Source organism: Sus scrofa, chromosome 14 (genome assembly GCF_000003025.6).
Source record: "Sus scrofa isolate TJ Tabasco breed Duroc chromosome 14, Sscrofa11.1, whole genome shotgun sequence".
NCBI lineage: Eukaryota > Metazoa > Chordata > Mammalia > Artiodactyla > Suidae > Sus > Sus scrofa.
The window spans coordinates 20,247,033-20,271,146 of NC_010456.5; the positions used below are offsets into that span (position 1 = coordinate 20,247,033).

Genomic DNA, 24,114 nt, shown 5'->3' on the forward strand with positions numbered 1-24,114 from the left:
AAGTGCCATTTTGGAGTTCTCATCGTGGCTCAGTGGTTAACAAATCTGACTAGGAACCATGAGGTTGTAGGTTTGATCCCTGGCCTTGGTCAGTGGGTTGAGGATCCAGCGTTGCTGTGAGCTGTGGTGTAGGTTGCAGACGTGGCTCGGATCCGGCGTTGCTATGGCTCTGGCGTAGGTTGGTGATTACAGCTCCAATTAAACCCCCAGCCTGGGAACCTCCATACACTGCGGGAGCGGCCCAAGAAATGGCAAAAAGACATCCCCCCCAAAAAAAAGTGCCATTTTCGTAAAAATGGCTGTGATTTGGGCAGTTTTCCAAAGATCATTTCTTAATTTTTTTTTTTTTTTTTTTTTTTTTTTTTTTTTGGCTTTTCTAGAGCTGCACCTGCAGCATATGGAGGTTCCCAGGCCTGGGGGTCTAATCCGAGTTGTAGCCGCCAGCCTACACCAGAGCCACAGCAACACCAGATCTGAGCCACGTCTGCAACCTACACCACAGCTCACAGCAACGCTGGATCCTCAACCCACTGATCGAGGCCAGAGATCAAACCTGCAACCTTATGGTTCCTAGTCGGATTCGTTAACCCCTGAGCCACGATGGGAACTCCCATTTCTTAATTTTTTAATACCCCCAATTTTTGAAGGACCATCATCATAATTATTATTTTTTTTTTTTTTGTCTTTTGTTGTTGTTGTTGCTGTTGTTGCTATTTCTTGGGCCGCTCCCGCGGCATATGGAGGTTCCCAGGTTAGGGGTCTAATCGGAGCTGTAGCCACCGGCCTACACCAGAGCCACAGCAACGCGGGATCCGAGCCTCGTCTGCAACCTACACCACAGCTCACGGCAACGCCGGATCGTTAACCCACTGAGCAAGGGCAGGGACCGAACCCGCAACCTCATGGTTCCTAGTCGGATTCGTTAACCACTGCGCCACGATGGGAACTCCATAATTATTTTTTTTAATTCGTTTACCTAATCTTGTTGTATTTGTAAGATGGTTTTTCATGTGGTTTGAACAGATTTCCAGTATCGTTGTCATCACATTCATGAAATCCTTCATCTTTGGCAAGATTTGCAGTTTCCTTTGTTAGTCAGTTTGTAGTAGACATGCATTATGTTGTCGGCTATTTACAACATTCAGAGACCTTGACAGGACGAGTGAGAAGAAACGTGTTCCATGGGCTTGGAGTAATGTGTGGGACTAGTTTATAGTGATCATTAGTTGCTTATTTGGGCTCTAATGCCATTCAGTGTTGTACTGCTAAGATATTCGTAAAATGCCTGTACCTATAACAGAGAACAGTGATGGATATTTATGGTAATAACTGTGAGTCCTCAATAAAAAAAATACTAAAATCAGTGATTTAAGGCAGCACAAAATATTTTTTTACTGATAAATATTAATACTCATGATTCATTTGTACATTTTGAAAATATATATACACATACACTGCGATTTATTCTAAGAACTCATCAAATATCCATTTTGCTGGTGAAGAGAAGCAGTCTTAAAGAGGTTGTGACAGATACCTGTCTTAAACCTAATATATGATTTCTAATACTTTAAAAAAACTCATTATAAATAAACAAACCTGGAGTTCCCTGGTGGCCTAGTGATTAAGGATTCAGCATTGTCACTGCTATGGCTCAGGTTTGATCCCTGGCCCAGGAATTTCTGCATGCCATGGGTGCAGCCAAACAAACAAACAAACAAAAAATAAAAAACCAAAACAAACCACGCAAAAAAACCCCCAATCTTTTAAGTTCTGAGTCTTAAAAGATTAATCCTCTAGAATTGGTGAAGTATTATAGTTAAATTATTTGATCAGTATGTTTTATGTTTTGAGAAATTATAATGAATTACAACATTGTTGCTGTGGGAAAATGAAGTCAAAGTCCTTGATTTATAGATAAGCATTTGGAACATTTTCTATGTTGAAGTCTAGTTTAAAGTAACCATGGATTTCTGAGTAATTTCATATGCTTAAATGTGAATTCAGAAGTTTTTTGAAATTTTCAAAAAATGCAGGTTAGGGAAACTCTTAACAAGTAAGACTTTAAGCCAAGATGTTGTTTTGTTCTTCTCTGAGCAGTATTAATAAAAAGTAGCTAAAGTCACTTAGAATCGAATCCTGACAGTAGTTTTCTGGAGTGGGGATTATCACTCCAGGTCACAGGTTCTGAGACTAATTCAGAGTCATTAGCACTTTTCCCAGGATCACATTGTGTGTCCAGAGGCAGCATGCATGCCTAGCAGTCCTGACTTTGGAGATCATGCAGCCAGCTGTTTTGCTATGCTGTTTGTTGCCCTTTAAATCCCATGTTAGTATTTGCTTTACTTTAAGTAAAACTTGAGGATGTGATGATTTTGCAGAGCAGGTACAGGCAGACCTTTTCTGTAAAAGGGCAGGTGAATGTTTTAGGCTTTGTGGTCCACATGTTGACCTGAATAACTACTCAGCCTTGAGTGGTGGTAAAGGCCTGAACAGACAGTGGAATTGTGCTGGTAAAACCTTGTCTACCCCATTGAGTGCAGCCTTGGTTTGCCCTGAGGATTGTGTTTGCTCGTTCCTACTGTGGAACATCCTAATATCAAATTAGTTCTTTAACACCAAGCTGCTTTTTTTGAGATTATATTTTCAGTTCTTTTTAAAAAATAATTCCCATATTGGCCTTATAGAATATAATGTTTGGTACAAAGAAAAGAATAACAGTAAGTTCAGTCTGTGTGCTGGCCCTCATCTAGGGATTGAACCGTGATGTCTCTGTCATACTACTCACTCTGCACTGTAGCACAAAGCTAAGCACAGACACTGTGTAAATTAATGAGCATGTCCAGGTTGCAATAAAACCTTACTTATGGACACTGAAATTTGGATTGCTTACCATTTTCACGTGATCATGAAATACTGCCTTCATTTTTTTCCCATCATTTAAAAATGTGCAAAACCATTCTTAACTTAGAAAACACACAAAAAAAAACAATTGTGGGCTGGGTTTGGCCTGGGAAACATAGTTTGACAACCTCTGTCCTAACCTGATCATCTGTCTTTCTCAGTGACCATTATCCTGAATTTTAGATTAATCATGCCTGTGGATTTTTTTTTTTTCCCTTGGTGGGGTCTTCAGCATGTGGAAGTTCCTGGGCCAGGGATTGAACCCATGACGTAGCAGTCACCCAAGCCACTTCAGTGACAACACTGGATCCTTAACCTGCTATGCCACAAGAGAAGTCCTCCTGTGGATTTTTAAAAGTACTTTTTTCTACTTATATATATTTATATATCTGAATGAGGTATTATTCTGTTTTGTTTACTTTTGAGCATTATAAAAAATAATATCGCATTGTATATAGATTGGGACTTGCTTTTTTTCATTTGACATTCGTTTTCTAAGATTCATTCACATAGTTGGGTACAGCTGTATAATATTCTGTTGTATGAATATACCACAGTTAATTTACTTGACTTTCAGTATTTAGGTTGGCTCTAGTTTCTGCTTTGAACGTTTTTTTATGTATCTCCTGGTACACATATACAATAATTTTTCTCAGTTATCTGTTTTCTTCTGTTGAATGACTTAAAAAAACTTAAGAATTTTATAAAAAAATGATGAGGCAGTATTATTTCCTTGAGAAGTGTTATTTTCTTATTACTTCATCTTAAATCATTCAGTATTTACTTATATTAATGGAAAATGCCTTTAAAATGTATACAGTTAAATGTTAAGTATTTATTCACTTTTTTTTTTTTTTTAGTATTATGTGAACATATATTCACTAATATATTAGGTTCTGTGCCAGCAAGGAAACTTAAGGAATAAAGGAGATAGACATTTAAACCAGAAATTAAGTAATAAATAACAACTGTTTATTGAAAACTTACTATGCCAGACATTATGTTAAACAACTCTTGTGCATTGTCTTTGTATGAGTCTGCTAGGGCTGCTGTGACAGAATTCTGCAAGCTTTAGATTTAGTTTTGGCTTAAATTCTCTCACAGTCTGGAAGGAGGAAGTCCAAGATCAGCATGTGGGCAGGGTTCATTCCTTCCAAGGGCTCTGAGGAAGAATCTGCTCCCTGTCTTCTGGTGGCTGGCTGGCTGTCTTTATCATTCCTTGACATGTGCATCCTCAGCCTGGTCTTTGCCTTCGTTTGACACGTGCTCTGCTTGCGTGTGAGTCTATCTCCAAGGAGACCAGCTATGTGGGATTGGAGCCCGCCCTTGTGATCTCTTTTAACTTGATAGAGATTCTGGCTGCAACTAGGGTCACATTCTGAAGTACTAGGGGTTAGGGCTTCAACATATGAATCTTAGGGGAACATAATTCAACCCGTAAGACTCTGTTTTAGTCTTTACAGCAACCCCATGTGAGTCTCTGGAACCTTGATGTGCAGTTGACCCTTGAACAACATGGGGACTAGGGTCACTGACCCTTTTGCAGTTGAGAATCTGCAAGTAACTTAAGCATACCTTCTGCCGACCCTCTGTATATGCAGTTCTTCCAAGTCATATCTGCAGTTGTGCGTCCGTGGATTCAGTTGCCACAGATTGTGTAGGACTGTGGTGTATTTACTACTGACCAAATCTGTGTAAAGTGGACCTTCACAGTTCAAATCCACATTGTTTAAGGGTCAGCTCGACTGGTCTTACTGTAGAGTGTATTGCAGTGCAAAATCCCTAGCTGCTAAGAAGTAATTTCTACATTGTTCTAGGACAAGATGGCACACACTCACTTTTCCCTGCTCTTCCCTCTAAATACAGTTAAATACTCTGGAAATGACCTCTCCTGTACATCATGGACTTAAGTGTTGGCCATGACTGCCATCCAGGTCCACCAGAAACAAAGATTAAAAAACAAAACAAGAGAAGCCTCTCAGTTGCCAATGTACTGAGAAAAAAGAATCCCAATATCTGCTACAGCGGGGTCCTGGTGAGTGATTTATGCTGTCGGCAGCAGTAAAGCCTTAGACTACCCCAACCCTCTTCCACATCTAGAGCATGAGCAGGCAACTTGGAGGGTACTTTGACCCATCAGTAGCAACAAAGCCCTGGACTCTCCCAGTCTGCTCAACAACTGGGGCAAGAGCAGATGCTCCATCCACCATAGTAGCAGTAGCCACCAAGATCTGTGTCCCATGCTCTCCACCTAAGGACACGGAGACCAGGCCCAGTGGCATCTGCCTCCCACCCTCAGGACATCTTTAGTAACAGAAGGTGGTCTGGGGAAGCAGCCTCATCCTTAGGATAACACCAGGCGGGGCTGAGCAGGGCTCCACCAACACCAGAACAGTGAAGCAGACCAGGTTGACATTAAGGGTTCAGAAGACTAAGCTGTCATTGAAGTAAAGCCTTCAAAGAGTAAAGGTAGTGCAGGGCCTAAACAGCCTGCCAAATTAGAACATATAAACAGAATCAAGAGTCTTCTACCATAATACCTAAAATACTCAGGATATAGAGTAAAGTCATTTGTCATCCCAAGAACTAGGAAAACCACAATTTGACATTGAGCTGACCCTGGGACCAATGAATATTGGAATTATCTGACAAAGATTTTAAAGCTATTTTAAACAAATACTTCAGCAAGCAGTAGAAATTCTCTTGAATGAATAAGAGCGAAATCTCAGTGTGAAGGATTAGAAGTTACAAAAAGAACCAAATGGAAATTATATAATTGGAAAATATAATACCAAACTTTAAAGTTCACTGGATAGAGTCAGTAAAAGAGTGGAAATGTTGGCAGTATAACCACTAAACTTGAAGACAGATAATTGAGTTTACTTAACCGGAACAACAGAGAGAAAAAAAGACTGAAAAAAAATCATCAGAGTCTTAAAGATCTATGGGACGATAACAAAAGATTTAATATTTATGTCATTGAAACCTAAAGGGCAATACAAAGAACATGAGACTGGAAAACATATTTGAAGAAATAATGGCTGAAAAACTTTCCACATTTGGTGAAAAACATATGATTCAAGAGGCTGAGAATTCCCCAAGTGGGATGAACTTAAAAGAAATTTTCACTTAGAAAGATTAAACTTCTGCAAGTAAAAGACAACAAAGAAAATAAACCTTAGAGTAGCCAGAGAGAAGTGACATGTTACCTATAAAGGACTACCAATTTGAGTAATAGTAGATTTCTCATCTGAAACTACGGAGTCCAGAAAGAAGTGGCATAACTTTTTTCAAATGCTGAAAGAAAACAACTGTCAACTTTGAATCCTGTATTTGATGAAACTGTTCTTCAGAGATGAAGGAGAAATAAAGACATTGTCAAATGAAGTAAACGAAAAGAATTTGTTAACATAGCAGATAGAATTACTAGGGACAGAGAAGATATTACAGGAGTTCTCTGGTGGCCTAGCAGGTAAGAATTCAGCATTATCACTGCTGTGGCTTGGGTTTGACACCTGGCCTAGGTATTTGTGCATGCTGCAAGCATGGCCAAAAAAGAAAGGCCCCATTGTTTGAGAGAGATTACATAATAATGACAAAAGAATTAGTTCAATGAGAAGTTACTGTAGTCTTTAATAGGCATATACCAAACAACCAAACTTCAAAATATATAAAACTAATAGAGCTGAAAAGAGAAATAAACAAATCCACAACTACAGTTGGGGATTTGAACACCCTATTCTCTGTGATTGATAGAACTGTTAGACAAAAATCAGCAAAGATAAAGAATAGCTAAATACCACCACAGGACACCAGGATCTAATTTACATCCTACCCAATATTAGCAGAATATATATTTTTTTCAAGTGCCTGTGGACTATTCACCAAGATAGACCATATGTTGGATCATAAGACAAAACTGACTAATTCAGAAGATTTAAAATTACTTAGCATATATTTTTTGAGTATAAAGGAATCAAACTAGAAATCAGCAGTGGAAAGATGACAAGAAAAATCTACAAAACTTGAAAATTAAACAACATACTTCTAAATAATAAAGAGGAAACCTATTAAGAAAATTAAAAATACAAAGAATGAATGAAAACACACTGCATATCAAAATGAATGAGATGCAGCTAAAGCACTGCTCTGAGGGAAATTTATAGCACTAAATGCTTACATTAGAAGAGAAGTCTTAAATCAGTAGTCTAAGGAAGTAGTGGTCTAAGTTCCTATCTGAAGATGCTAGAAAAAGAGCAAAATAGACTCAACACAAGCAGAATGAGGGAAATCCTTAAGAGTACAAATCAATGAAATTGAAATCGAGAAATTTAATGAAATAAAGAAATTGGTTCTTAGGAAAAAATGAATGAAATTTATAAAAAATCTCTAGCAATATTGGTAAAAGTGAAAAGACAACACAAATCAGCCATACCAGGAATGAAACAGGATATCACTACATATCATCTAGTGAGTAAAAGGATGACAACTTTATGCTCATAATTTAAGTTGCTTAGAAGAAATGCCCCAACTATATGAAACCACAAACTACCAAAACTTAGCCAAATTGAAATAGATATTATAAATAGCCCTCTAACAATTTTTTAATGAAATTTGTGATTAAAAAACTGTTACAAAAGGAAAGAAAAGTCTTCAGGCCTAGATGATTTCACTGGAGAATTTTACCAAACATTTAAAGAATTAACATCAATTTGAGAGAATTAGACAATCTCTTCGAGGAATTTGAGCTGAAGGAACACGTCCCAATTCATTGTGAAGCCTGTATCACCCTGATACCAAAACTGAACAAATGCAGCACAAAAAAGAAAACCACGGACTAATAACTCATTAACTCAAATGCAAAAATCCTCAACAAGTTTTTAGTAAATTGAATCAAGTGGGATTTTGTTTGGAAACCCAGGTCTGTTTTAATATTAGAAAATCACTGTAATCCACCATATCAGCAGACTAAAGAAGAAAATTATATGATCATAACAATTGATGCAGAAAATCTTTTGAGAGTTCAACATGCTTAATAAAAACCATCAGTAACTGGAAATCAAGGGGAATGTCCTCGACCTCATACTAGGCATCTATGAAAGGCCTCCACTAACTTAGAGTGGAAGGCTGAGTGAGCTCACTCTGCAGTCCAGGACGAGGCAGGGAAGCTCTCTCTCTGCACTCCTAATCAACACAATGATGGGAGTTTTGGTTACCGCAGTAAGGCCAGAAAAAGAAAAGACATTTAGATTAAGAAGGAGTGAAACCAATGCTATTTCTAGTTGACATGATTATCTGCATGGAATTATCTCAAAGACTCTGCCAAAACGCTCCTAGAACTAAAAGATAAACTTACTGCAGTTACAGAATATAAGTATGCAAAAATCAACTGGATTTCTGTACATTGACAATAAACAAGTGGAAAAGGATATTTAAAATACTATACCATTTACAGTTGCTCCAAAGAAAATGAGAAAATGCATGCAGGATTTGTGCAGTTAACATGACAAAATCTTGGAGTTCCCGTTGTGGCGCAGTGGTTAACGAATCCAACTAGGAACCATGAGATTGCAGATTCGATCCCTGGCCTTGCTCAGTGGGTTAAGGATCCGGCGTTGCCGTGAGTTGTGTAGGTTGCAGATGCGGCTTGAATCCCGAGTTGCTGTGGCTCTGGTGTAGGCCAGCAGCTACAGCTCTGATTCGACCACTAGCCTGAGAATCTCCATATGCCACGGGAGCGGCCCTTGAAAAGGCAAAAAGACAAAAAAAAAAAATAAATAAAAAGACAAAATCTTGATGAAATTGAAGATTTAAATACTTGGAGAACCATGTTGTGTTCATTACTTGGAATATTCAATATAATGCAAATGGGAAGTCTTCTTAAATTGACGTTTATGTTAATGCAGTTCTTAGTAAAACCTTAGAAATATTACTTCATAGATAGAGACAGGCTTATTCTAAAATTGATATAGAAAGAGAAGGGCCTTAAAACAGCCAAAACTATTCTGAAAGAGACTAATGCGAGAAAAATGACTCTTCTACAGTTAAGGCTTGCTTATGGGTATAGTAATGGAATCAGTATAGTACTCCTGGAGGGACAGACACAGAGTCAGTGGAACAGTCTGGAGAACTCAGAAGTAGATCCACACAAATATGCCCAGCTGATTCTTGACAAAGATGCAAAAGCAGGTCAGTGGTGGAGGGATTGCCTTTCAAGTATTAGTGCTGGAGAAGTTGGACATCTGTCTGTAGGCAAAAATATGAACCTGAACCTAAACCTCACACCTTACAAAGTAATTAACTCAAAACAGATCATGCACTTGCATGTAGAATGTAAAATTGTAAAACTTATAGAGAAAGAAGAAAATTTCAAGATCAGTTCTAGACAGATTTAACACCAAAAGCACAATCCATAAAAGAAAATCTTGATAAAATGGACTTCATCAGAATTTAAGACTTTTACTCTGCAAGCGACCCTGTTAAGAATGAGATAATATAAATTACAGAGTTGGGGAAGATATTTGTAAACCCCATGTTTAACAAAAGACTTGAATCTAGAACAAGTTAAAAACCACCAAAACTCAACATTAAAAACACAAAAAGTCCAGTTAGAAAATAGGCAAAAGACACACTAAACATTTCATTGAAGAGGATATGCAGATGGCAAATAAACACTTGAAAACATGGTCAACGTTATTAGCCATTTGGGAAATGCACATTAAAACCATAATAATGGATCACTACACATCTATCAGAATGGCTAAACTAAAAAATAGTGATAAATGCTGGTGAGGATGTGGAAAACATAGGTCCCCCATACACTGCTGGTGGGGAAGTTAAACGATACAATCACTCTGCTTAATAGATTGATAGTCTCTTTTAGAGCTAAAATGGATCTATTATGTATCAAGGGCGGGTAACTCCACGTTTGGGTCTATGTCCCAGAGAAAAGAAAATGTATTTCCACTAAGAAACTTGTTACATGAATATTCCTAGAAACTTTATTCTTAACAGCAAAAAAATCTGAAACTACCCAAATGTCCTTGACCCAGTGAGTGAAGGAGCAAATTACGGTATTTCCATACCATAGTCTACTACTCAGCACTAAGATGGAATGAACCATTTGAGTCATGTGTCCAGTGCCTTGGAGGGACTACAAAGGAATATTCCAAGTAAGAATAGTCAGCCTCAAGAGGATGCATCCTGTGTGATTGCGCATTAAAAATTTCTGAACTGTGGTTACAGAGATGGAGAGCACTTACTGGTTGACCGGCAGGGAGGGGAGTAGTGAGTGTGGTTATGGAGTGTCATAGTTAAGTGTTGTAATGAGGTGGTGGCCCCTTAGGGCTCTCCATGTGATGGAATTGTGCTGCTGTAGGTGTGTGTGTGTGTGTAAATGATGAGCCCTCTGGCTCATGCAGTACCAGCCCCCAGTGTGACAGCGTACACAGTTGAGGAAGATGATGAAACTGGGACAGACCAGAGGAAGGGTACCGGGAACCTCCCTGCACAGTACTTTTCACCTTTCTGTTGTTCATCTATCATATTTCAAACTAAAATGTTTGAAAAATTACTTCAGAGGAACTGAGATTTTTAGCTTGTGTTTCTCAAATGCCGTGAAGGGAAGTGTGGTCCCCAGCAGTGCTCAGCTCCTCCTGCCACTCTCCTGTAACTGTGGATATTTTCGGAGTTCACCCTACATCTTTGTTCTGCTTTATTGCTTATTTTCCTTCTCCTCCCTGTCTGCCCTGACCTGTGTCCCAGACTCAAGTGTCAAACTGATGCCAAGATCCCCTTGATAGGGGGAAGAGCCCTTGTGGGGGAAGGGGGCAGTCTGGGGAGCTGTGGGATATGCTCTATAGTGTCACCCACTGTCCTGCACACTGTGAGGAGGTGCTGACACTGTGCCCAGGCTGAACCAGGTGGAAGTAGTTTTGTTGAAGGTCATCAGGGGTCAGGGCCCTGGCACATGGGAACTGAAGACTGCACGTCTGTCACCCTACCCATTCTTACTCGGCACAGTCGCCTGCCTTACACTGCCCTGGGGAACGCTGCTGGGAGGGACCAGTGACAAGTGACAGGGTCACATGCATCTCACAAGCAGCACTATGGGAGTGTCCCAGGCTGAGCTGCTCTGTGGGGAGCTGGGAAGATGAGGTGGCCTTGTGAGGAGAGGAGGAGGGCCAGGGTGGGAGGGGCTGGGGCGGGGGACTGCATGCATGCCTGGGGCCCTGGCTGGTGCAGTGTTACCTACATTGCATAGTTTTAAGAATATTGAATGTGGGACAAGACTCAGAATATTAATATTAATATGCTCTTTTAATTTTAAGTGAAAAGTCAGAATAACTGTAGTAAAACACCCATTTTGTAAACATAAAGGTATATATAATTCCTACTAAGTATAAAAGGAAATTTGGAGGCAAATACTCTCAAACTAAGTTTCTCAGATGGTAGGATTTAAGTGGATTGTATTTATTTTATCCATTTCCTACAGTGAACAGATGTGATTTTTGTGAGAGAAAAAACTACTGATATAAGTAGCTTCAATGAAAACTAATATCCAGTGGAAATGGTAATTGCAAAATTTGCTCCAAAGGGTCTGTTTGAACTGTGAGCATGGAAGTTACTGATAGTCTTGGAAAAGTTTCAGCTCCAGTGGGATCAGGAGATAGTGGATTGAAAAATGTGAGAAGCAGGAAAATCAGGTGACAGATATAAAATATATGTTTTCAATAAGCTGATCCAAAGATGTGAGCTAGGGAAGTGGGCCGAGGGTTTTTGGTTGGGAGGGACTTGAAGCACAGCTTGTTCTGAAGGAAGAGACAGTGTAATTACTAGTCCTTTGTACTAAGGAGTTGATTCCGTGCTTGTTGTAATCTAGGTTAGAACCTAAGTCGCTGTGGCTAGTGGGTCATTTACAGTCTAGTAACCAGTCACCCGGGTGCACGGAGTCAGAGTCACATACTCCATGTGTGTGTTTAGTATGTAAGCAGACATGTAGAAATGTTGGGTTCTGTAGAGGGAAATTGTGATTTGGGGTTTAGCTGTCCTCCAAAGCAGTGTTATTAACGGCTAATGAAAACATAGCTGTTCCCTATTTTGAATGAATGATTACGTTTGGGGTTTAATTGCTTCCTTCTGTCCTCACAGAACACGGTTAAATTGATAGAGGAAAATGCCAGGGTCTTTTATTTTATCAGCTAGCTAGATGTGACCATTATTTGCCCAAAGAAAGAAAGTGGCCCCTGGCTCTTCCTAGGTAAATGCTGCTATAGCCATAGTCACACTTTAAACTTAGTACGTTAAATGATGAACAGGGAATCCTGCAAAACCTGGCAGCCCTGTATGGAGGCAGGCCCAGCTCTTCAAGAGGAGGGAAGCCGAGAAACAAAGAGGAAGAGGTACGCCTCCCGCATGCTCGCTGCCTCCACAGCCACTTTGAGTTGATTGCCTTCCTTTCCTGCATGGTTTAAATTTTTAACAATTATCAAGGGGTCTTAGGTCTGCAGGGACCTGTTAATCTATTTTCTCTGACATACTGTCATAAATTTGCCCCATAAATGTTATTCAGTATTCTGAGTTCAATTTCTTTTCTTTTGATAAAATTAAAAATTTGTCATTGTAATGTATTTCTTTTCAGAAATAAATTGATCTACATTAAACGCTTGAAAGCTAATATTACATTCCCATTAACCAGATTTCAAAACTTTTATTTTATATTCTCATTAACACTTTTCTTTAAGTTAAAAAAATTTTAGCAGTGAAAATGGTTGTAGTTTTTATTTTAAATTATAATGTTGCATTTTTTTTTCTGCTTGTAGGTTTACCTAGCAAGGCTGAGGCAGATAAGACTGCAGAATTTCAATGAGCGCCAGCAGATTAGAGCCAAACTTCGTGGTGAAAAGGCAGGTTGAAAATCTATTTTTTATGAAGTAATTGAATGGTGTTATAATACATTGAGATTAAAAACGATGTGCCACTCACCCCAAGTGAAATATGATAAAGACAACTAAAGTCAAAGACCAGGAAAACTATATACAAGGATATAGTAAATCTGATTTACATGATTTGCAATTGAGAAAACCTTTCATTCCAGGTGATTCTGAGAGGGAATTGTTGAGTCGTACCCACAGACATATAAAATGGTGTATTTATCTTTTTCCCAGTTCTGTGATGGGTCGGTGGTTGTGGGAGCTTGCTTGCTACTGTGACAGGTCCCTAGCTTTCATTTTTAGGTGTTAGCTGATTCACATAAACTCTGCAGTGGATTTAATGTTCTGTCCTAAATGGTCTACTCATCTTATTTTGTGAAAGGAGGCGGACAGCTCTGAAGGGCAGGAGGGAACTGAGGAGGCTGATGTGAGGCGTAAAAAAGTGGAAGCACTGAAGGTACGTTGGTTCTAGAGATGAGAGGGTTTTTCTTAGAGAGTTGAGACCAGAGACAGAAAATTGTGTTCTTAAGTCTTTGTAGTTAAATCCCCCGATTCTCTTGCTTTAACTTTTCTTTCCCTTTTATCCTGCAGTTTTTCATTTCTGAAAAATAGAAAAATTCTCTGTATTTACGGAGAGCATAAAATAAATACATGAAACTATCGTACAAATAACCTTATTTTTCTTTTGAAAAAAATGGTATCTCTAACAATAAAAAACATAACGTCCACTTCTGTGAAGGCCAGTTCATGTATAATAGTCATAGTTGAACATTATTATGTTTTTATCTCCATTTGAATGTACCTGTATTTATTTTCATTCCAGAAGGACTGAGCACTGCTGTGCATTGGGGATTTGGGTTAGGTGCTGGGGGCGCCACTTATGTTTATGTTCTGGAAACACACACACACATGACTTCTTTTCTGGCTAAAAAGTCAATATTTTTATAGACTTATTGGAAAAAAAGCCAAACAGATCCCATGTCTTTCCTTGTGGTACTAATTTTGCTGGTGGTTTTCTGCCCAGGCCCAAGTGAGTGCCCGCGCCTCAGTGCTGAAGGAACAGTTAGAACGGAAGAGGAGGGAGGCCTACGAGCGAGAAAAGAAGGCCTGGGAGGAGCATGTAAGCCTTGACCTGTTCCCACCCTGCCAGTCCTGCTCCCCCGTTCCTGCTGGGGGCCCCGCCAGCCTCAATTCTGTGAGGCTTTTTAAAATTCTCCTGCCTTTTCCCTATATCACTCTGTCTCATCATTTAAGGATGATCCAAATGGAAGGGATTTTGGGGTTTGATTTGAGGTGAGAATCCCATTGGTTTTACTTACTTTTTATTATTACCAAGTAGCTAATCATTGAATGCCCACCCCTTTCTTCTGCTGCTGCTTCCTGGTCTGCCCTTAAAGAGGTATTAGGTTTCTGTGTGTCCTGGAGGTGGGGCCCATAGCCTATGCACTGTCTGTTCTCCCAGTGTCTCTTTGGGCTGGCAGTTATGGATTTAGAGCAAATTTTAATTCCTGGTACTGTTCTTTCCTCAGTTCCCCTTCACTTCTTTTTTTAAAAAAAATTAATTAATTAATTTTGTCTTTTTAGGGCCACACCCGAGGCACACGGAAGTTCCCAGGTTAGGGGTAGAATCAGAACTACAGATGCCAGCCTACACCACAGCCACAGCAATGGGGGATCCAAGCCACATCTGTGACCTGCACAGCAGCTCACGGCAATGCTGGATCCTTATCCCGCTGAGCAAGGCCAAGGATTGAACCTGCATCCTCATGGATACTAGTCGAGTTGGTTACCACTGAGCCACAACAGGAACTACCCACTTCACTTCCTTTTCCATTTGTCTTCCTTAGTTATTTGCTCTCTTTTTCTCTGTGAGATACTGTTTAGGATAGTTTCTGGTTTTTTTTTTCCTTCTTTAAATCCTGTTAGGATTTTGATCATATTACCTTATCCTACAAATTAACTTAAGAAGAACTGACATATATAATAGTCTTTATCCAGAAGCATGTAAAATATCTATATTTACTCATTATTTCTTTCATATCTCTCATAGAATTTTGATAATTTTAAACTCATACTTGTTATATTCCTTGTAAAGGTTATTCCCTGATGGATTGTAATTCTACTTCTGCTTTTAATTTTTTTTCCTAGTAGAATGTTGATGATATTTGGAGAAATTTCTGGTCTTCTTATGCAGTGAGGTAACCTGTTCTAGCAATTTTGAGGGATTTTAGCATGCAGCAGTATCACTGGCAAGTAGTCATGATATGTATCATTACAATAATTCTTACCATTTATTCATTGTTTCTTGTATGTGAGGCAGGTTATAAGCACTATGCCTTATTGCTTTGTTGAGCCTTTACCACTTTACAAGGCAGATATAGGAAGGATACAGCAGTTAGATGAAGTCATGTTTCCAGGAAGTGCAGAATAGGGATTTGAACCTGTGCCCATCATATGTCAGCATCTCCATGTTCTTGCAACTGCACCTAATTCCCCTGCTTTCTTTAAGTTTAGCCTTTTATTACCAATTTATTCTTACTGCATTGGCCAGAACTCTTAGTACAATGTTAAATAACGGGGATAATATTTTTTTAATGGTTTTTATTTTTTCCATTGCAGTTGGTTTATAGAGTTCTGTTAGTTTTCTGCCAGATAATATTTTTATTCCTGTCATTAATGGAAATTATTTTAGTCATTTCCCTGTTATGTTTGGTAAAATATAAAAAATATAGTTTTATGTCTAGGTCTTATAGTTTTTATCAGAAATGTGTTTTGAGTTTTATCAAATTTTTTTTGTCTTTTGTCTTTTTAGGGCCACTCCCCTGGCCTATGGAGGTTCCCAGGCTAGGGGTCTAATAGGAGCCACAGCTGCCAGCCTATCCCGCAGCCACAACAGTGCAGGATCGGGCCTTGTCTGCAACCTACACCACAGCTCTTGGCAATGCCAGATCCTTAAGCCACTGAGTGAGGCCAGGGATCCAACCTGAGTCCTCATGGATACTAGTTGAGTTCGTTAACCACTGAGCCACAACAGGAACTCCTCAAATGTCTTCTGTACATCTGTTAATATGGTAATGCGTCTTCTTAATCCACCCACTGATGTAATATTCAGGGAGAGTCTTTCATACCATATTCCTAATGAAGAAGAACCATGTAGCTGCTGAGAGATGAGTCAAAGAGATGGAATTCCACAAGTTAAGTCCAGGGGTTTTTGACAATCTCTTTTATTCTCTATTCACATCAGTTTTAGCTAATAACTGCTCCCATTTCTCCATCCTCTGCTCGTTATCTTTGTCTCTTTAGTTTCCCAAGTCCAATAGTGAACTCTCATCTCATTCCTCCTTTTCCTTTCCCACCCCAGAGGTAGCATGAACAGTCCTGACTGAAGTAGGAACCGTGGTAGCGTACCTCTTCTCCCTACCTCCCCCACGTTGTAAGCACTGTTGTTCAGGACTTATCTCCTGGTCTATTGGCCAAAATCTTTCTGGACTTCAGATGGTTAGGCTGCTTAAACTATGTTTTTTAATTCTTGTGTTCTTTATTTCCCCCTTTCTTTTCCTTTGTTCAGACATAGCATGAATAAGGCATGAATATGAAATTATTACTGTCCTAAATCATTACTTATCATCTCTCCCCCAAGAGAAAGTTGTAGCAACCACATTTGTGAGAAGTAGAAATAATTCACCTTCAGAGTCAGCACCAGTTATTTCTCCTATTAACCAACCCCTTTTAGACTCACCCGATCTAAAAAAGAGTGAGCCTGACTTTGGCTCCATAGCCTGCAGTGGGGAACAGTCTGCTTATGTTGACTCAAAGAAGCCCAAGGAATAGGAACATTCTCTCCCCTGCGAATTTGCTCAGTGGGGCAGATTCTGTCAGGATGCATCAGCGTGGAACTCCTTGTGTGTTCTTTTCTAATCCACAGTTACAGGCTTCCAGGGCTGTTCCTTTCTGGGTTTACACTTCAGTCTCTGGGAATCCATTCCTACAGTCCATGTAGGGCATGGGGGTGATTGTGATGGTCACGGACCCATTAAATACCGTGAGGAGCTTGTGTTTGGTGCACGTCAATATCAGTTTAGCAATGTGGTCCATTACGAAGAATCACAGGGTGGATTGGAAGTATGGATGAGGGCAGTGTGTGTGGCTGTGCATATGTGACTCCTGGAGTCTTAGAGTGTCAGCTGCTCCCATCCACACCTCCAGCAGGGTACACCATAGGCCCTGTCTTGGCAGCGGCCTCTCTAATATGCTTGCCATACTGTGCTGCCATATAGACACCTGTGTGTTTCCCCCACAGGTAGGCTGGGGTGAATGACTGCACCTCAGTTCCTGTTGTGATCAGCACTTGAGGCTCTGGAGCGGCACCTTTATCAGTGGGAGATTTCTCCTTTTACCCCAGGCTTGTAGGAACCGCTCATGTTAGTGATTTGGAGTCTTACGCTTCCAACAGCTGGAGTTAATGCAATCCAGCAAACACAAAGCATGAGCATTGTCATTCTATTTCTTTCCCCAGATTTGGCTGTAGTTGGGTAGAAACATAGCCCATAAGTACAACTCAGGTGTTACCCTAAGTACACTGTGTCTTGGTTTTCTAAAGTGCAGTTCCCCAGTCAGGATTCCTTTGCATAGCTTACATCTCCCTGTCCTGCCCGCTGAATGAGGTCGTGACCCCTGTTGTCCAGCTCTCCCAGCCTGGGCAGCACACGTCTTAGCATCGGTTTAGCCATGTGTTGGTGAATCTGTTACTTGATTAGGTCAGAGGCTGTTTTTTGAATATGATGAGTTTTTCTCAAGTGGTATTTCACTCTTTGTTGTGTGTTTCTTTTCTCTCTTTGTCCCATTCTTATGGGGTCCCCAGAGTGGACACTCCCTGTTCCTGGCTACCTCAGAGTGTCCTTATCCTAGTCTCACCATCTCCTCTCACCCTTCGCATAGACACAGCATGAGGTCATCTGGAGTTGTGCTCCATGAGCCAAGTGTGACTGGATCACAGATTTCCCCAGGTCTCTGTGATACCTGTTTATTTGACAGCACAGGGTTCAAGATCATCAAAGAGAATCAGGATTCCACTTATGCCTAGGGCCCCTATTTCAGAGCCATTGCCCTGATGACCTTCTAGTGTCAGGCTGATTTCCGAAGCGGCAAGAGTGGAAAGTTCTCCGGTGGGGTGGGGGAGGGGAGGGCCTCTGGAACACTGCCAGGGTTTGTGTTCTAGCAAGTGTGCTCTACAGACTGTGTTCAACAGTGGCTCTGAGCAGGTGCTCTGCTCCCGTTACAAGATCTTTATTGCCAGGCCGCTGTACAGCTGCGCAGAAGCAGCTTCTGATTCCTCATGTGACAGTGGAGCCCGGCTTCTCTTCTGCCTGAAGCTGCCCCAGGCCTCCGTATACCCACCCAGCACACTCACACTGTCGCCCATGTGCTTGTGATGGTGATGCAGTCCAACAAAAGCCGCACTGGAAATCTTGGCTTGCTAAGCCATGTAAGACCAGTGTAAAACTTTTTTCTCTGTAGGTATTTTCTCTCTTTTTATGGTAGAGCCATCTTAGATAAAGTACACACAAATGGCAGATTTTATGGCTGTATTTGTTTTTTTTCTGCTTTTTAGGGCTGTACCCGCAGCATATGGAGGTTCCTGGGCTAGCAGTTGAATTAGAGATGCAGCTGCTGGCCTACACCACAGCCATAGCAACATGCGATACGAGCCGTATCTGCGACCTGTTCCACAGATCATGGTGACCCAGGGGTCGAACTGCATCCTCATGGATACTAGTCAAATTTGTTTCCACTGCAGTGCGATGGGAACTCCCTATGGCTGTATTTTGATAGATAATACTAGTTTCTGGAATAGTACAACTTCTTATTTCCTCATGTTTCTTCAGGAAGATTTTTATGGTGGCAACATTAATTAAACTGGGAGTGAGCCTGGCTTTTGAGGGCCAAACAAGCAAGCAGCCCATTTTCATTTGGGGGAATTTAGGTCATTGTGTGCACATTTGAAAAGACTGTCACACAAAGTGCTCTGGCTTCTCTTAGCTGGGGGACAGGCTGATTTAAGGTGGATGGGCTGAACTCTCCAGGGTGTGGCGCTTGAGCAGCTTTGACATTGGACTTGATTTAATCCAATTAGAGAACCTGCTGCAGCCAGGAGTGAGCTTGTGCTGCCAGATTCTCCTGTTTGCTGGAGTGCTTCCCTTTGCTTCTCTGATCCATCTGCAGCTCTTTTCCCCTTCTCCCTGTGTTTCCACCTCCCCCTTCCTCCAGAGTTATTTTCTGGTGCTTTCAACTAAAGGACCTTAGCTGATTTTCCATAGAAAGTGCTCAGAGTGTATTCACTGGGGGTTCTGAGTTATATGCGGAGGGTGCAGCCTGGTGTAGAGAGGATAGAAGTAAGGCTGAGAGTCAGGAAGGCTTGCTTTTAGTCTCAGCTCTGCCAGTTAATTAGCCTGTTTGGGAACTGGCTTAATGTTTGTGGGCCTTTACTTCCTCTTCTCCTAAACAAAAGTCTTGATCTCTAATGTTGTTTGTTTTTTCTTTTATGGCCACACCCATGGCTTATGGAAGTTCTGGGCCAGGGATTGAATCTGAACATCAGCTGTGACCTACACCGCAGTTGTGACAACACTCATCCTTTAACCCATTGTGCTGAACCGGGGATCAAAGCAGCACCTCCACTGCTACCTGAGCCACTGCTATCAGATTCTTAGCCCACTGTACCACAGCGGGAACTCTTGTTGTTTGATCTAAATTTTGCCTAGAAAAATAATCTTCACAATATAAGTCCTTAGGTCCAATTTAATCTACAGAAAATGGATTAGAGTTATGTTACTAAGTGACTATTTCAACAGGAAGTCTAATTTAGCATAATCTAGATGTGATACAGGGGGCTTTGTCTGTATTTACTCACTGTTACCCTAACTCAGGGGTGGCTTGCGGTATTTCACATTGGAGTTGGTGTTGCTTCGCTCCCTGAAGTGTTAATCGCAGGTTTGACTCTATGTATGTTGATGCATTTTTATTCAGAAAGACCACATATCTTTCATTGGATTCTGAAAGGTATTTGAACAGGAAAAATCACTGCCTTAATTATTATTGGTGTGTATACCTAATTTTATAAATTTTTCTTTTTGACATGTTTAATGGTAAAAATTGAAATACTAAATAGGACTGTAGGATAGAGAATAACTTTTTTTTTTTGTTTTTTTTTGTTTTGTTTTTTTGAGAGAAATTTTCATGTGTTAAAGGTAGAATTTTTCCACCCAAATAATGGAGTATTGCTTTTCCCAGCCAGCTTATATATTCATATTGTGAGTGAAACATACAAGGAAGATAGATTCAATTCTGAAAAAGGGGTAGCAATGTATTTAGGATTTAAACTTCAGTGAAAAATAGAATTAGGGAAAGTCAAAGACAATATTTTGAGTCTAAGTTTCTTTTTAGTTATGTTTTCTTTTTCGTATGTTTCATTCCTTTTTCCTCTCCATCCTGTTCTTAGCCCTCTGTGCAGGCCTTTAAGGCTTCTGCCAGGTGGTCACATTTTCCTCTGGCTGCTGGGCCTCTTCTTATTCTTAGATATGTGTATAAACGCAGTACAGCAGTACTAGTTCAGAAAAAATATTTAGGTAAAATATTTTTATATTTTGGTACTTTAAAGAAGTTACATGTGAAATGGATAAAACTTAGCCATGATGTATGTTAGGCTATATAAAATTATGTGTGAAGTTGCTTTATATTCAAAATAAGAAACTACGGCATTTAATATTGTTTTCCTAACATGTATTAAAATCTTAGTCATTCAGGATATTGAAATAAAATGGTATTTATATGTACTGCAAGAGTAGCTAAACTGATAACTTCACATAGTTGCAAAGCTGGCCTCAGTATGTAGTGGTTTTGGAGTTTTGTCATTAGGTGGCACTGCTGGTTAACTTTTCAGCAAATAATAAAATTGACAGCTAAAATAGAAGCAGTTTTATAGTGATAGTTAAAAACGTTTTGTGGGGATATAAGCAACAAAGAAGAGTCTTGAATTTATTAACCTGGTGATAAAATAGCTAGGGAAAAATATCTTCTAAAGCAATTTGTTTCTTAAACCTGACAGAAACTTTGAGGTCAAAGTTTTATTCCTGCGGCACTGTTTTTTTAAAACTTTGAATTTTGAAAACCTGTGTTAGAAATTAAAAACAAAACAAAACAAATCCCTGTGTTATAAGGAAGAATATATTCTAGGTTTAACTGGGTGATCAGTTGTAGCAAAATTGGGTTGCTTGTTTCTTATTTTGAAGTTTTGGGTTTTTTTTAGAATTTTATTGAAGTGTAGATGATTTATAAGAGTGTTGAATTTTTATGTTTTTGTCTTCTATGAAACTTTGTTTTCTCAATTTATGTATTTTTTTATCATATTCAGTCATCTTTCTGGATTAAGGATTTAATCTAATATTTTCTCTTTTGACAAATTTAAAAATATATTGTTCTTTTCTCTCAAGACCTGGTTAATATTGAATAGCATTGATATTTCTGGCTAAAAATAACGTATCCACCATGTTTACACAGAATATCCAAGTTCTCCTCTACTAAGAAGAACTGAGTTAGGAGTTCCCTTGTGGCTCAGCCAGTTAAGGACCCAGTGTTGTCACTACAGCAGCTCAGGTCCCTGCTGTGCACAGGTTTGATCCCTCACTTGGGAACTTCTGCATGCTGCAGATGTGGCCAAAAAAAAAAAAAGTTACCAATGTATATTATCTTTGCTTATAATGATGCTGCCATTTGTCAGTACTTTACCCTGAACTACCCTTCTTTTATTCTTTTTTGGCTGCACCCATGACATGCAGAAGTTCCTGGTCCAGGGATTGAACCTTCACCACAGCAGTGACCTGAGTGGCTACATTGACAACAGCAGATTCTTAACCTGCTGGGCCACAAGGGAACTCCCCAGTTATACTGGGTTTTAGCCATCATAGCAGGTGTGTAGTGCTGTTAAATTGTTTTAATTTGCAGTTCTTTAAAGGAGCGTGGTGTGGAGCATCTTTTTGTGTGCTTGATTCCATTCTTTATCTTCTTTGGTAAAATGTCTGAGACATCCAGATCTTTTGCCCATTTTTTAATTGGGTTGTTTTCTTATTTTTGAGTTTTAAGAGTTCTTTGTGTTTTGGTTAGCAGTCCTTTATGTCTTTATTTCACTTGTAAATATTTTCTCCCAGTCTGTGGCTTATCTTCTCATTCTCTAGACAATGTCTTTCACAGAGTATAAGTTTTCAATATTAATGAAATTGGCTTATTAAGACTCTTTCACAGATTGTGCCTTTGGTGTTGTATGTAAAAAGGTATTGCCAAACCCAGTATCATGTGGATTTTCTTCTGCATTGTCCTCTACAAGTCTTATATGTTTGAGTTTTACATTTAGGTCTATAATTAATTGTGAGTTAACTTTTGTAAAGGGTCTAAGGGTTTTGTCTCTGGGTGTCCAGTTGCTCCAGCACCATTTGTTCAGAAGAAGACTGTCCTTCCTCCATGGCATTACCTTTGCTCCTCTGTGAAATATGAGTGGACTGTCTTTGTGTGAGTCTGTTGCTGGGTTCCATGCTCTGTTCCACTGATCTGTTTGCTGTTCTTTCATTAATATCACACTGTCTTCATGACTGTAGTTTTAGTGTGTCTTGAACTCAAGTAGTATCAGTCCTGCAGCTAGTTCTTCTCCTTTAATATGTTGACTATTTCCATCTCCTTTTGAACAAAATAGATATTGGTATAAAATAAAAGTCCAGAAAATGAAATATTAGAATTGGGTTACTATCTTATGCTTACAAGATGGTCAACAAATATTGTGTTTGAAATATTTGCTCATCAGAAACTCTTGTTTACCAGTTTGAAGAAGAGTGAGAAGGAGGAATGGACCTGCTTGTGGTGTCCCTATGAGCACACCATGAAATGCATTCCCTTACTTCATGTTGTTACAGCATCTAAATGGCAGGATAAAAGCAAACATATACATGAATATAACAAGTGGTATTGTTAGTGAAATAAGTACTATTACCTGTACCTTTCACTTCTTCTTTTCCTATTTATGTTAACATTTTTATAATCAGGGCTGTCATGTTGGGCGATTGATGTTCAGACTTTAAGAAGGTTGTGCCAAACTTGCAGAAATTGTAGAAGTGTTCCTTTTTGAAGTCTAAGATTAGTAAATAAGGTATTTTTTTCTTCCCACCAAATCTGGTAATGGATTACAGTTAAAGTCAGAGAACTGATGTTTAATTTTTTTTTTTTTTTTTTGGTCTTTTGGTCTTTTGGTCTTTTTGCCATTTCTGGGGCCGCTCCCGAGGCATATGGAAGTTCCCAGGCTAGGGGTCGAATCAGAGCTGTAGCCACTGGCCTACACCAGAGCCACAGCAACGTGGGATGCAAGCCGCGTCTGCAACCTACACCACAGCTCACGGCAACGCCAGATCCTTAACCCACTGAGCAAGGGCAGGGATCGAACCCACAACCTCATGGTTCCTAGTTGGATTCATTAACCACTGCACCATTACAGGAACTCCATGTTTAATCTTTTTGAAGGCAGTTTGTGAAACATTGTGAATGCAATGGAAAGGAGTGATTTAGTACTTTGTGTCACATGGTTTTGTTCCCATGTGAGACCAGAGATGGGTCTCTGTTCACTGATCTATCCCAGAACCTAGTACATTGCCTTGTACAATAGGATTTGAGGGATGAGAAAACTCTGTGGATAGACAGTGTCTTACATGTCCTTTGTGTTTCTTTATGCAGAAGCTAAGTTCCCACAGTGCTTACATTCTCTCCTACAGTTGGTGGCCAGAGGACTGAAGAGCTCTGATGTATCCCCGCCTTCAGGACAGCAAGGAGCAGGTGGCTCTCCGCCCAGGCATCCAGTGAGGCCTGTTATTTCTGTAACTTCAGCTTTGAAGGAAGTGGGTGTGGTAAGTTCCCTAAAATTTACACCTCCTCAAAGTCAGAAGGTTATGCAAAGGATTAAATTTAGTGAAGTTACATTAAACCCTATTCTGTTAGATTTTTCTGAGAAAAAATTAATATTTAAAGATTTTTGTGTGCAGTTTACCATGAATACTGAAGCCTCACTGCTCTTAGGTTTTATATCTAAAACTACCTGGTACGTGATTAAAATGATTCTCTTTTTTACTTTAACAGACTGCTGAACCCAAAAATACATAGAAATGTGTGAAAAATAATGTAAAAACCATTTTTATACTGTAGCACTCACAATTAGCAAAGGTTCTTTTTTTAAAAAATAATGTCTCTT

At 39.7% G+C, this 24,114-nt stretch overlaps 1 protein-coding gene across 22 annotated transcripts in view; it reads left to right on the forward strand.

Moving 5' to 3' along the window:
- The window catches only part of NEK1 (NIMA related kinase 1), a 187,618-nt gene that overhangs the window by 102,402 nt on the left and 61,102 nt on the right, over nt 1-24,114 (forward strand). For 9 of the 22 annotated variants that reach the window (XM_021072842.1, XM_021072849.1, XM_021072845.1 and 6 more), the window contains 5 exons: nt 12,219-12,302; nt 12,723-12,806; nt 13,216-13,290; nt 13,858-13,953; nt 23,642-23,773. In XM_021072842.1, coding sequence (XP_020928501.1) covers nt 12,219-12,302; nt 12,723-12,806; nt 13,216-13,290; nt 13,858-13,953; nt 23,642-23,773 — 471 coding nt within the window. Of the gene's footprint in view, nt 1-12,218; nt 12,303-12,722; nt 12,807-13,215; nt 13,291-13,857; nt 13,954-23,620; nt 23,774-24,114 lie in introns of all 22 variants that reach the window. The other 13 variants (XM_013982714.2, XM_021072840.1, XM_021072839.1 and 10 more) reach the window with 3 other exon arrangements.